Source organism: Magnolia sinica, chromosome 11, assembly GCF_029962835.1.
Source record: "Magnolia sinica isolate HGM2019 chromosome 11, MsV1, whole genome shotgun sequence".
Taxonomy (NCBI): Eukaryota; Viridiplantae; Streptophyta; class Magnoliopsida; order Magnoliales; family Magnoliaceae; genus Magnolia; species Magnolia sinica.
This window is the reverse complement of record NC_080583.1, coordinates 2,856,253-2,870,696: the sequence shown is the minus strand read 5'-3', so window position 1 is coordinate 2,870,696 and position 14,444 is coordinate 2,856,253. Positions and strand designations below refer to the sequence as shown.

The following is a 14,444-nucleotide window of genomic DNA, read 5'->3' as shown; positions in this document are numbered from 1 at the left end:
TTGTGTGTGGATTCCTTGTGTAGGGTGTACTTGTAAGAAAATGTCTCTCTCTTTCTTTCTCTCTCTATCAACATCCAACCGTTGAAAAGCTTGGATTGCCCATCATGCGCAGCATCCCAGCCGTTCACTTAAGTCCATTTAATTCTTTTTATCCCATCATATGGCATGAGGTTAATTTTACTGTGTGAGTATTGCCCAATGATTGAGGGCAATTTTACACCTCACTCATAAGGTCCAACGAATGAGGTTACCCTCTAAATGTTGGCCATTTAATAAAGACCGTCCACTTAATTGCTAGCCATAGTTGTTTAGTGACGGTTGGGATATAAGTGTTCCTCTCTTTTGATCTTGACTTTCCATTTTTTTCATGTTATCTGGTGGAAGGTTAGGATCATCTGATGTTGGGATGACTTTTACATGGGCAGCTAATTGTGATAGAGAACTAATGGACCCAGTCAAGATAGTCCATTCGTCAAATGGGCCACCCCTGGATCAAAGACTGGACCCAAGTGCCATTTGAAACTAAAGGGACTTGCACTGATGGATATTGGATGTTGTTTGGAGGACTTAAAAAGGGTAGCGAATCGTACGTATGTATATTTGGATATTGAATTGTGTATAATTGTGCAGTGAACATGACTTTTGATCTGGTGGGCCATGCCCTATGAGACAAGGGAAATGGACCATGGTACCCATCCAATCAGTGGCCTTTAAAAGGAATCGTTATCTTAAAAAATGCACATTCAGCTAGCAAAAGCGTCCAATCACCACTGGATTTGGTGTGGAGCATACCCATGTGGTTGAGGAGGATGTTGTTAGATACACTCCATTGACGCAGGGAAGGACGTTTAGAGGTCCAGCACCGTCTTCTTCCGGTAACTACTCCAAAATTACTAAGCTTCTTTGGACTCCTCCCTGACATGCTTTAAATCCACGAGAGAGAATATAAATTAATTCAAGAAAATTTGAAATGAATTTATTGTTGATGAAAAACGAGTTTGTAAGCCTTCAAATAAAGTCACGAACCCCAAGGAGAAGTTCCTGAATTCAAATATAACTAAAACTCCCTAAAATCCCGACTTACTATAAATAGTAAACTTACTATTTATAGACAATCGCGATTTCTACTAGTATGCATAGTTTTCAACCAAAAATAGAAAGTATCCTATTTGGCTGAACCATGATGTTCTAATGTTTTGATGTAGAGCGGGTTGCGAGCAGTTTCATGGCCAAGATGGATCAGAAAAGGTTCGGTCGACGATAGAAGCGATTTGGATTGTCGGATTTTAATCGAACGTATCTCGCAATCCAGAATGAGTGATCAGACATAAAATAGATGATTTTGGAGTATAACGAGCTACTTTAGCCACCCAACCCACTACGTCTGGTTGCGCAAGCCTGATTTGCGAAATAACATATCAATGGTCTTTTCCTTTAAAAAAAAAAAAAAAAAATTTCTGTTTTTACTATAGAAAGTAAGTTTTAGTTCGATTATAACTCTTCATCTGTTGGGCTTTGAGAGTTGCGCCCAACGTGAAAAGTGTAGACATCGTGAACGTCTACAAATAGTAAGTTGCGAATTCTCTCATTGCTTAGTATCCCTATTTAAAGGGTTGTGAACTCGTTTATTTAATTCATCAATCAATTTCGAATTTTATAGAATTTACTTTCTAATTTTCTTGTTCTTTTCCTCGTGGATTTGAGGATTCTCTTTGAAGAGTCTAGAGAAGTTCTGCGGATTCGGAACAGTTATCCCCTTGAGGAAGACGATGCTTGACCTCACGTCCTTCCCTACATTGCTTTTCTAAGCACTTTTTGTGTTGGACACAACTCCTAACGAAGAGTTACAATTAAACCAAAACTTACAGTAAAAATGAAAATAAAACAGGAATTCTACGGTGGATCTGATGGTATTTTGTAAATTCCGCATAAGCAACCTGGCATAGCGGGGTTGGGTTACTAAAGTATCTCGTCCTACCCCAAAATTATATATGGTACGTCTGATAACTCAATCCGATTTGCGAGATACATCCATTTTAAGTTCCGACGGTCCGGATCACCTCCATCTCCGATCGGGCCTTTTTTGGTCCATCTTGGCCATAAAATTAACTGAGACCCGCTCTACATCATCCATTCACTCCGAATAAAAAAGTACCACATGCATGTATCATACGTCGAACTCATGATGACTTTTCATTGACGTTGGATGAAGTGTCTGCAGCCGTGCATCTCTTGATGTAACAGCAATCCAACGTGCTTGTTTTTAGTTGAAAAAGTATGCCCTAAGCCTAGTGAGTCGGCATGCAAGTTATAGGGAACGGATTGGCTACTCCCCCTGCCACCAGCCAATGGCTGATGGTCGGTGCTCTGTGGGCCCTACCATGATGTATGTGTTTCATCCATGCCATCCATCCATTTTTCTAGATCATCTTATGTTATGAAACAAAAAATGAGGTATATCGTAATCTCAAGTGGACCACATTACAGGAAACCGTTTTGAATGAACTTCAACCATTAAAAACTTTTTGGGCCCATAAAAGTTTTGGATCAAGCTTTTCTTTGTTTTTTCCCTTCATCTGAGTCTGTTTGACCTAATCAACATATTGGATGTCATATAAATAGTACAGTGGGCCTTAGGAGGATTTTAATGGTGGATATCCAATCACTATTGTTTTCCTTTGGTGTGGTCTACCTGAGATTTATATCCCTCTAATTTTTGGATTCGAACCTAAAATAAGCTGTAAAAATGGATGAACGGAATGGATGAAAGACATACATCATGGTGGTGCCCACAGAGCACCGAACACCATCCACCGGGCTGGTGGCAGGGAGAGTAGCCAATCCGTTTCCCAAGTTATATACCAATGTTATATTTCTATTTTCCCTTGCTTTATCCTATTTTACGTACCTTCAATTCAATCAAGCCCTTGATATCATATGCATGTGTGTCCTGCATGCTTAATGATTGAAATGGTTGGTGGGTGTCGACAAGGCTTTGACTTGCCCAAAACAATGGCTGTGGACATGGTGGGTTTCCGAATCGGATTTAGATCGCAGGAAGCTGGCACTCTAGGAAGGAGATGGGCTGGCAGATGCAATGAATCTGCAATGAAAAGTGGCTGTAAAAAAATGGACATACAAGTCACTAATTTCCAAATGGATGAACTGGATTAAGGATGTGAAATGACTAATACTAGTACATGGGATACGTTGGACGATCAAGAGTTTTGGATTGAATACTATGATACTATGATAAAAACTAAAAGTAGAAAAAAAAAATATATATATATATATATATATATCTTACAAAATTGAATAATTGCTTGCTTTTATTTCATTGAGTATGTGATGTAGACCGGGTCGTGGATAGTTTCATGGCCAAGATGGATCAAAAAAGGTCCGATAGGAGGCGGGAGCAATCCAAACTGTCAAGGCCTTAAATGGGCGTTTCTTGCAAATTGAAATTAGTTATCCAGTGTGCCATATATGATTTTGGGGTAGGACAAGCTACTTTAGCCACCCAACTTGGCATAGCCAAGGTTGCCCGTGCCGAATTTGCAAGATTCCATCACATCGACAGTTGAAAATCTATTTTATTTCTATTTTTACTATTTATAATAAGTTTTTGTTTGATTATAAGTCTTTATCCTTTGAGATTTATGACTTGTGTCCAACATGAAAAGTGTTCAGAAAAATTAGCAGAATAACATGGTTAAGCCACATAGGATATTATAACGTGGTTAAGCCACATAAGACACTATAAATAATAAATTTACTATTTATAGTAAGTTATGAATTTTAGGGCGTTTTAGTTGTAGTTCAATTCCGAAACTTCTTCCAAGGTTTGGTATTCCTATTTAAAGGGTTGTAGACTTGTTTATTTCAATCATTTATCAATTTACGAATTTTCATGAATATTAATTTTATTTTCTTACTTTTTTTTTTCTCAAGGATTTGATGAGTCTTTTTGAGGAGTCTAGATAAGTTTCGTGGATTCGGATTAGTTATCCTTGAGAAATATGGTGATCGACCTCATCACGTTCATCCCTACATTAGTATGGGATACTAAAATTTTGAAATAATATAATGAATACAAAACTTGTTTATAGACAAGATAGGATGGGAAACGAAATCTTTTGTAACATATAGTACTAAAAAATATTGTATATAACTATTAGTTGTAAAGGAAAACTATTTAGGGGTACGAGCGAGCTTATTTGGCATGTCCTCTTTTTAAGTGTGAGAGTTTCTCTCTCATACTCTTTCTTCTCCTTTTGCTTTTCTTCTCTTTTTCCTCTTTTCAACTCTAGGCACGGGCTCTTTCTTGCATTTTTCCAGCATTATTACCTTTTGGAAGAAATAAGAATATTTTCTTTGCTTAATTTTGTAAAAGATGTTGTACCTTTTTATTGGAGAAGGGAAAAGCAAATGCAGAAATTTTATTGCAACATGCATTGCTCTCCCAAATAATACAAATGCCTTGTCAGGGCAATTGATGTTCTTTATCAATTCTGTACTACCCAAAATCACCCTTGGGCTAAAGCAGTTCATAACATGCTTTTATCTATAATGGCTAAGGTACATCGATGTCCATATATATTAGGAAAAGCTATTTGGGCCGATCATAATTTATATGTTTTATCCTTGTTGTTTGTCCATTTTGTCAGTTCAATTTTCAAGGCATGAGCCTAAAAATAAAGTAGATTCAAATTTCATATAAATTGCACCACAAGAAACAATGGCGATTGAATGTTTGCCTTTAAAAACCATAGGGTGATTGAATGTTTGCATTTAAATTAAAACCTATTTGGAGCCACAAAAGTTTTGGATCAAGACAATATTTGTATTTTCCCTTTCTAGCATACGTGAGACTTAATAAATAGGTAGGATGCCAAATAAACATTTCATTGAGGCTTGGAAAGTTTTAATGGTGGGCATTAAATCACTACTATTTCATGTAGTGTGGTCCACCCAAGATTTGGATTACCTCATTATTTTTGGCATGGAAAAATGAAGGGATGGATTCACGTGGATAAAACACATACATTATGGTAGACCCCACAGTTTTTCCTGCACGGGCGTTGATAATAGAGGGGTTATTACCGAAACCTAGTCCAATCAAGGGTGCATCCACCCTCATTTGTCATAATTCCACGCATTGAATTTGTCCATTTGAGTAATGTCGGCTCTCACTTTTTTCATTCGACGTTGTGAGATTAATCTACGGACGTGATCATGAATGCTATTTGATCACACTCATCCATCCGGTGAAACAACATCTACATTGAATCGTATTCCTGGTAGGTTGAATGCACACCGACTGTCTTTGTATACGGTGGCCCACCTAAATATATAAACCTTGATGCTTGCACCATGCGGATTTCATGTAGGGGCCCATCTTTTTGACGGCTCCGACGTTGCACGTGCGCGCATGTTCTTTGGTCTACGATGATTTTCTTTTCATTGAGGTGTAACGTGTTGGGGGAATCATTCTTGCATGCAACCATCAATTCTACAAGTGGCAAACATGTAAGTAAAATCTAACCGTCCAAATCGAGGATCACCGATCATAAGCTCATATCAAATTCATTCACCGTTCTCAATTTGACGCAGGGATGAACGTGATGATGAGGTTGATTATCTTCTTCCTCAAGGATAAGTAGTCCGAACCCATGGAGCTTTTCCGGAATTCTCACGTATACTTCTCGAATTCACAAGGAAAAAAATAAAGAAAATAGAAATAAATTCTAATAATTTTATAATTTGATTAATCAATGAAATAAATGAGTCTACAACCCAAGCTTTGGAAGAAATTTCGGAATTAAACTACAACCAAAACTCTCTAAAATTTATAACTCAATAAATTTATTTTTATAGTAAGTGTCTATGCGGCTTAACCACGTTATTCTTTTAATTATTTTATGCACATTTCATGTTGGAAATAACTCCTAAAGCCCAACAAAAGAAGAGTTATAATCAAACTAAAACTTATTAAAAATAGTAAAAGTGGAAATAAACAAGAAATTCCACCGATGACGAAATTTTGTAAATTTGGTGTGAGCAACCTGGCATAGCCGGGTTGGTTAGCTAAAGTGCTCGTCCTACCTCAAAATCATAAATGATACGTCAAGCAATTAATTTGTGAGATATAACTATTTTAAGGTATTGACAGTCTTGATGACTTCCAACTCTGATTGGGCCTTCCTTGATCCTTCATGGACATGAAAGTGTCCGCAGCCGGTCTACATCACAATTACTGGAAACTTCTTTCATTGAATCACGGTTCCCTACTTTTAATCTAACCGTTCATTACATATCTTCCAATCCGCTTATACCTCCATCAATCAAGTCCGAAGTAAGGCCCACGGTTTGAACAATGCAGTTTGAGTTACATGTGCACCACGTGCAATATCATGGTTCAGGCGTATGAATTGTCACATCATATCAGAGTATTGTAGGTGTGACGGTGCTGAGAAGGTTCAGACGCTGTTGGACCATCTCCCTCAATTATCAAACAATAATTCAATGGATGGAAGTAAGGCAAAACAAAACCATCTATCCATGAAAACTACTATAATACAATCTCATTATAGGTGTTTGCAGGACAACCACATTGTACAGCCAATGTCGCACTAGCATTTGTCGGGAGGAATGCTTTTATCGAGACCTTTTCGCCACGTTTCCAGAGCCATGCAGTGTAGCAGTCTCACACGCGGCACTGCCTATCATTTGACGGGGATTTCCTCCACTTCAAGCACGTGTCACGTTTTAAAGGGTGGGCCACACCATCATGATCACCTGGTATGAATATGAGACAGACCCACTTATCTAGCAGGAGACAACCAACGTGCGAATTTCCTGCTGTAGGAAGCCCGTGCAACAAAAAGATAGATCTGTGGTGGGCCCATCGTTATGAGTGTGTGAAATCTAATCCGTCTATCATTTGTTTCAGTTTTTTATGGTTTTGCATTTAATCTTGCTGGGTTGACGTTATGAACGGGTTGGATGACATATAAACATCACCGAAGGACTAGGAAGGCCTCGATGTTGGCTTCTCGATTCCGTTGTGTGGCCCACTTAGAGTTTTGGATCGGCATAATTTTTGGGTCGCATCTTAGATGAGTTGGATCAAATGATGGACGGACTGGATATCACACACACATCACGTTGCACCCCACAGAGGTTTTTGTTACAAGGGCTACTGCCAAGTCCGTCAAATCATGGGACAGGCATATCCTAGAACGAGGATTAGGTGCGACCCCGGATCTAGCCGCGTGGTGCGGCCCTTACCGTGGGGCTCACCTCCGTGTATGTGTCGTATATCACGCCCTCCGTTACTTTTGCCAATTTTTAATGGTGAGACTTCAATCGCTACCTTGTTGTCCGGCATTGCCCTTAGAAAGACTGGCAAAATAGGTGGACGGCAGGGATATATAACACATACGAGGAGGTGGGCCCCACGGTAGGGCCGCACCCACCAGGTTGGATCCCGGTCGCACCTAGAGTTGTATACGAGTTGAGTTAGTTCCATCAGCTAGCTCAATTCATCTCAGAAAAGCTCAACTTGCTTTGGCTCGAAATTGGATTCAGATTGACTCGACCTAGTTTAGGGGTTCGAAAAAAATTTGAGCTAAGTTCGAGCTTACTCAACTCAACTCGGATTGAACCTCAACTTGATACGACTCTGATCAGATCAGCTCGGTAACTTAGTTATTTTGATATGAATGCTGCTCGTCGAGTGTTTAATAAATAATTCAATGAAGTGTTGATGAAAAAGGAACAGATATGTTAGCTGTTTGATTTTGATGTTGCTTACCTAGGTGTTTGATTTTAATGTTACTCAGTATTTGATAAAATATATGTGAAATATTATTATTATTTTATATTATTTGAGGAATTGAAAATGCATTCTACCTGTTTGAGAAATTGCAGGCTTAAACTCAATTCAAACTAACCCGAGCTGCTGACCGAACTGATCCGAACTAGCAAGATCTGCTTGAGGACAGACCCGAGTCAAGCTCGAGTTGGGGTTAGCCATTGGCTGAGCCCAGTCAAGCCGTAGTGTGCCAAGCTCATCTCGGTTGGACTCGACTCGCACCTAATCCGCTTTCCCCGCTCTCCCATGCAGCCCATCATTTCCCGCCAATTGTCGGCCGAGAGATCGTACACGTCGACCAGTTCTCTCAGCTTGTAGCAGGTTGGGCCCACGGTTCAATGATTGAAACCGACGGTGTCGATGGTGTAATGGGCCACATACTTTCGACCATGTGCACACGTGTGGAACAGGTAATGATCAAATCAATTTGATGGCCTGATTTGATGGAACTCTAAGCCTCTGAAATTGGACGGTTGGAGGAGCTCCAACCCGCAAATCCACGTGGATGCTTCCGCACCACAACATTTTACTTTTTTTTTTTTTTTTAATGTTAGTGTTAGTGATCCAATCTGAAACCGTTAAAATGTTCATCTCATCAGTGCCATCCATTCCACTAGAAAGTCCCACTTCTCTACACGCAGCACACGTGCCAATTGAGCAATGTGTTTGATGGATGCATAAGGTACAATGTTAACTGTTTTTAAACCGTCCGTTCTTTTTTACAAGGTTGGTTGATGCAGGAGAGGACGTGAGGTCGAGCATCGTCTTCCTCAAGAGGATAAGTATTCCGAATTCACGGAACTTCTCTGGACTCCTCACAGAGACTTCTCGAATTCACGAGGAAAGAAAGTAGAAAATAAAAATAAATTCTAATAAATTTGAAATTGATTGATGAATTATTAAAAACAAGTTCACAACCCTTTAAGTAAGGATACTAAGCAATGAGAAAGAAATTAGAATCAAACTACAACTCAAACTTCTAGAATCCGCGACTTACTCTAAATAGTAAACTATTTATAGGAGGTCGTGATGTCTACTAGTGCACAAGGTTTTCGGCCAAAAATAGTAAGTGTCCTATTTGACTTCACCAAACCGTTCTCCTAATTATTCTAAGCTCTTTTCACGTTGGGCGCAACTCCTAAAGCCCGACGGATGAAGAGTTACAATCAAATTAAAACTTACTATTTATAGTAAAAATGAAATTAAAACAGAGAAACGACATTGATCAAGGGGTTTTTCGCAATTCCGGGTTGCGTAACCCGGCATAATGAGGTTGGTTGGCTGGCTAAAGTATCTCGTTCTACTCCAAAATCATATATTTTACGTCAGATAACTCATTTCGGATTGCAAGATACGCCCAATATAAGGTCTGATAGTCCGGATCACTTCTGTCGTCGACCGGGCCTTTTCTAATCCATCTTGGCCATGAAACTGGCCGCGACCCGCTCTACATCATTGGTCCACCTGATAAGTGGATTACCCTGCTTTTGCATGCGCTCTTCTTCCCAGTGGTGGCAACCTTATGCACCGCTTGGATCTCGCACAAAGTTTCCTGGTTGGCACGTGTGTTGGATGTGGATTGCTCAGTGATCCACACCGTTGGGCTGGATGTCCCCACGATGGATGGACTACGCTGTACATTTTGGAAAATTGAACAATCCAAATCCTTCCATTTGTGCACTGCAAAGAATAAAGCACATCAACGGTCTGCATTCAGCTGAAAGAAGAAAAACAAAATAAGTGGCTAAGATCTTCTCGTACGTCTGAGACACTTGGGAGGCATGGTCCATCCACGGTGGGCCTGGCATGGTCCATTAGGAGTGATTTTGAAGCCGGCACAGTTGGATGGTTCATACGCATGCACTTAGAACTTTCACACGTGGCACACGTGTACCTCAAATCAAACCATCCAAATGATAATACCATATCTAGATGGTGCGGAGGCCCAAAATCAGATTCATTAGACTAACCGGACTTCTGATTAGTGGACACATACTCCTTGGTTTTCGACCGTCGAATATATTTATGTTTTAACTGTCTATCAAATGGCCACAGATCATAAACTCGTTGTCACCTTCACCTTATGACACATCAATAATGGGCCCCACCATGTTTCAGTTTAATTTAAGGTGGTGCATGTACGCCAGATGTATGATTTCACTACGCACGCGTATGGATCATCATACTCGGCCAGAGTACCAAAGTTTTGTTTCTTTACTGAGTAACGTACGCTTGCACCCAAGACCTCTGTTTAAACATACCCTGTCTCGTCCTTTGCAGTTACTCTGTAGAAGAAATAAATACAATGCTCTGGCAGAGTGTGATGAATCATACACTGGCATTTAGAAATTGCATTTTTACTTGAAATTAAGTCAAAGTAAACTGTCCAAATTATTATAGATAGTTTATATATATGAAGAAACAAAAATTAAACAAATTACGATTATCTCAATATAAGATTTGGGGACATTTATTGGACGGTTAAAACTGAAAGATATCCAACGGTCCTGTTTCATCATAAAAGTATAAAGAAAAACGGATTTTAGGTTGGTTGAAATAGCTTTATTCTGGTAATTTGATTTCAAGATATTGTTTTCCACAATTTACACGGTTTATTTGAGTTAGTGTATGCCAAATATGCAATTTCCGAGGCATGCGTATCAAGCGTCATACGTTGCCAGAGTAAATATAACTCCCCCGCATATAAGTACAACGACAGACTCCCATGTTAGTTCTGCACAATTTAGAAGATGGCGGTGGCTCTTCAAACTTGCACATGGAATGGATGTACTGAAATCCAGACCGTCCAAATCACTGATCATACCAAAATATTTTTAATGATAAGGTAATGTTAAATGAATATTCATTAACTTTTAACCATCCATTTGGTACCGATTTATTGGAGGGTCATGATTCCTCGATCTATATATTATGAGATATATGATCCATCTGAAAATAAGGCCACAATTTGAATGGTCTGGATATCTGTAGTTATGTGCCAGACATAAAGAAGAAGACTCTGCACCATCAGTTTAAACTGTGTAAAACTAACACAGAAGCCTATTCTCTCATTGCTGTCATCATGTAATCAGATGGTGGCGTCCGCGGGCCTGTTTCAATAACCCTCACTAAACGACAAAAAGTCACGTCGCGACAAAACAGTCCATCTATAAAAGCCCTCGAATATCCCTCCGACCGGCCGATCTGAAAAACTCGCCTAGCAAAACCTTCCCCCACTCCACCAAGTTCCTAAAAAATCGGCGATCTTTTTCAACGATGGGGAATTGCAGATCGTGCGAGACGACGTCCGTCGCGACGGCAAAGCTGATACTCCACGATGGGAAGCTGCAAGAGTTCCCGTACCCGGTGAAGGTCTCGCACGTGCTGCAGAGAGATCCCACGTGCTTCATATGCGACTCCGACGAGATGGGCCTCGACGACTTCGTGTCGGCGATCGGCGGCGACGAGGAGTTGAAGCCGGGCCAGCTCTATTTCGCGCTGCCGTTGAGCAGGTTAAGGCGGCCGCTGAAGGCGGAGGAGATGGCGGCATTGGCAGTGAAGGCCAGCTCGGCTCTGATGGAGAGAGGAGTTGGGTGTGGTTGTCGACCGAAGAGGGTGATGGTGGGCCCCACCGATCCTTGTAGGAGAGAAGTCGATCGTAGTGGGGCTCACGCTCGGGTGGGTGGGTTGGTAGTGGAGGAGAGGAAGAGACTGGAAAGGGTCAGTGGTCGTAATTTCAAGGCGAAGTTGAGTGCTATTCCAGAATAGGTTTTTTTTTTTTTTTCCTTGAAAATTGGAATTTTGGGGTTTCATTAGTTTGGGGGAGTGACGATGGCTGTTTGTTTGATACCAGTATCTTGGGAAAAAAGAAAAGGAAATGATTAAGTAATGATTAATTTTCTGAGCATTCTAATACATAGATTCTGTTTCATCATTGTTTGGATAGCATTAGCACGTGAAAATCTTATGCTGAGAGTAGCTAACTTCTCGTACTGGAGAATCCACGCTACTAAAATGTATAATAATTACTTTATGTAAATTTCCCTTTCTTTTGCTATCTAAAACTCACACCAAAGATAAAACAAGCTTCATTCAGATCCGTAGATCAGTCCAATCCTCCAGCTATCATCCATCCATTCAACCCAATCATCGAGCTATATATCATCCATCCATTCAACCCAAACATTAGAGCTTATGGACGGATGGATGATAGCTCGAGGATTGGATTGATCTACTAATCTTGATGAAATTCGTTTTCTGTCCTTGGTAGGGATTACGTGGCCCACCCATTAGTGTCAACATGCTGAGAAGGTAGGATCGCTCGTATTATCATTACTGCTATTATCCTGTAATCATACTTATTTTTTATTATAACCTTTGATTTTTGGAGTTGGATACGACTCATCAAAATCCTCTTTTCAATTTTCTAGTTACTTCCATGGAGAGTGATGGTCATGTTGAGTTTCTTATGGTTACCAGTATAGCATAGAGTCCACAAAAGGGAGGGTTTTGATCATTTGGCGAATCATCAGGTAGATCTCATGGCAGCAACTCACGAATTCATCCGGAGTCAACCATAAGTAAATGAACTTATTTTTGGGATCATGGGCAGGCAAGGGATGAATGATCACATGCATGAAAGATTTCAGACTGTGTTAAACAACCACTTTTTCTAAAAGCTAGAGCGGTTAGAGGATACATGGTGTGTTAATGTACATCAATAAACCTGGACATTTTTAATACTCTGTTTTAGTACTATGTCAAACGGTTACTTTTTCTAAATAATAGAGCTATTATAGGATGGCTTATCAGTACATATCAAGGGACTTTAACAATCCAACACTACATTCATAACAATTCAAATTTAATGAGAGAAATTATAATTTCTAATATCATGCAATCATTGAATGACCGTCAATCCATAATGGATCTAATGATTTAGATGGTGCAGATGGATGCATAAGGGCTTTACATTTACACACAAGGCGTGCATGACAGTATCCATGACTGATAAAATGTCTTTCACTTAGACTTGTCCTTATCATTTTAGATGTTTATGAGAGAATCAAGACACAAAAATCAACGGTGGAATAGACTTATGAAGTAAATAAGTAAAATAAATTATATATAATCATTAAAATTATCATCTTCCTTATATTGATATCATGTAAAATATTGAATGATAGATTATAATCATTGTAGTCGAATGCAATTAATGTCATCACACAGTTACTTTGATAAGTAATTATTATCTATTTCTGGTCCATTCATTGTAATTGGAAAGTCAATCACTTCTCAAATTTGAAACTCTTATGAGAAAATTATTGGCCAAGAAATTGGGAGGCTTCAAGTTCCAACAACAAAATTAGACACCTCATGTTCACTAAATCTAAGCCATTCATCATAGCATGGTTCCACAATGACTCACTCCAGAAACAATCTTTTGTGCATTTGTGGGAGGTTAAAGCAAACGTGGAAAATGGAATGTCCAAGGATTTACTGATGCAGAGCAGGTCGCGAACATTTTCATAGTAAAGATGGACTAGAGAAGGCCTGATTGGAGGACGAAATGATCCAGACTGTCAGAACCTTAAACCAATTATATCTCACTAATCATAATGAGTTTTTCAACGCATTATATGAGATTTTGGGGTAGGAGAAGCTACTTTAGCCAGCCAACCCCGCTATTCTGGGTTGCCCATGCCGGATTTGTGAGATTCCATCAGATCTACATCAAAAGTCCATTTTATTTTAGTTTTTATTTATAATGCGTCATGTTTTTAGGGAGTTTGAGTTGGAGTCTAAAACTGTCTTGGGTTTAGACTCATTATTTAAAGGATGGTAATTTTGTTTTTATCATGAATTAATTTATTTTTGAATTTTATCCCTCGTGGATTTGAGAAAACTCTGTGAGGAATCCAAAGAGCTATGTGGATTTGGAGTCTTATCCTTGAGGAAGACTGTGATCAACCTCATCACCTCCTTCCTGCGTCATTTTCCAAATCCTGTCTGGCCAGCCTAAATAGTAGGGGTGGTTGATCATCAGAATCGTTCATTTAATGAACCCTTCCATGGACGTGCCATGGAGCAACGATGCATCAACCACAAGTTAAAAACAGAAAAAGCCTAACCATCTGATCTGTCAAACTGGTTATCAAAGAAAAAATCCCGTCTCTGCACTATGGACCGTGGATTATGAGCTAGGTGGACAGTCTTGATCATATATACAACCCGATGTGCCATATGTATGGTAGTGATCTAATGAAATTTGCATGTCCGAGCATGATTTAAAAAATAAGGTAAACAGATTGTGTCCTGGAACCCTCTATTCTCCTTGGAATCTTCAAGAGATTTTAAATTTTGAAGTTTTTATCAGGATATGATGGCGAACTTCAGTGTTTGGAACGGACGTGGATTTTCCAAACTTGGATTCGGTAGTGACCCCACCAGTACTTCCTCGGGGCTGGTCGGGGCTGGAAAAGCTCCGTGGGTCCCACCATGATGTATGTATTTTATCTACTCCATTCATCCATTTTTCCATCTCTATTTAGGATGTAAGCCTAAAAAC

At 39.6% G+C, this 14,444-nt stretch overlaps 1 protein-coding gene across 1 annotated transcript; it reads left to right on the top strand.

The window, feature by feature from the left end:
- The first annotated feature begins 10,974 nt into the window (after nucleotides 1–10,974).
- On the top strand, nucleotides 10,975–11,924 carry LOC131218236 (uncharacterized). The gene has a single exon (XM_058212914.1). The coding sequence runs from the start codon at nucleotides 11,153–11,155 to the stop codon at nucleotides 11,642–11,644; it is 492 nt and encodes a 163-aa protein (XP_058068897.1). The 5' UTR covers nucleotides 10,975–11,152; the 3' UTR covers nucleotides 11,645–11,924.
- Nucleotides 11,925–14,444: the final 2,520 nt, after the last annotated feature.

Excerpts from the sequence above, each read along its gene's own strand:
- LOC131218236 (XM_058212914.1), top strand. The coding sequence starts at position 11,153 with ATGGGGAATTGCAGATCGTGCGAGACGACGTCCGTCGCGACGGCAAAG.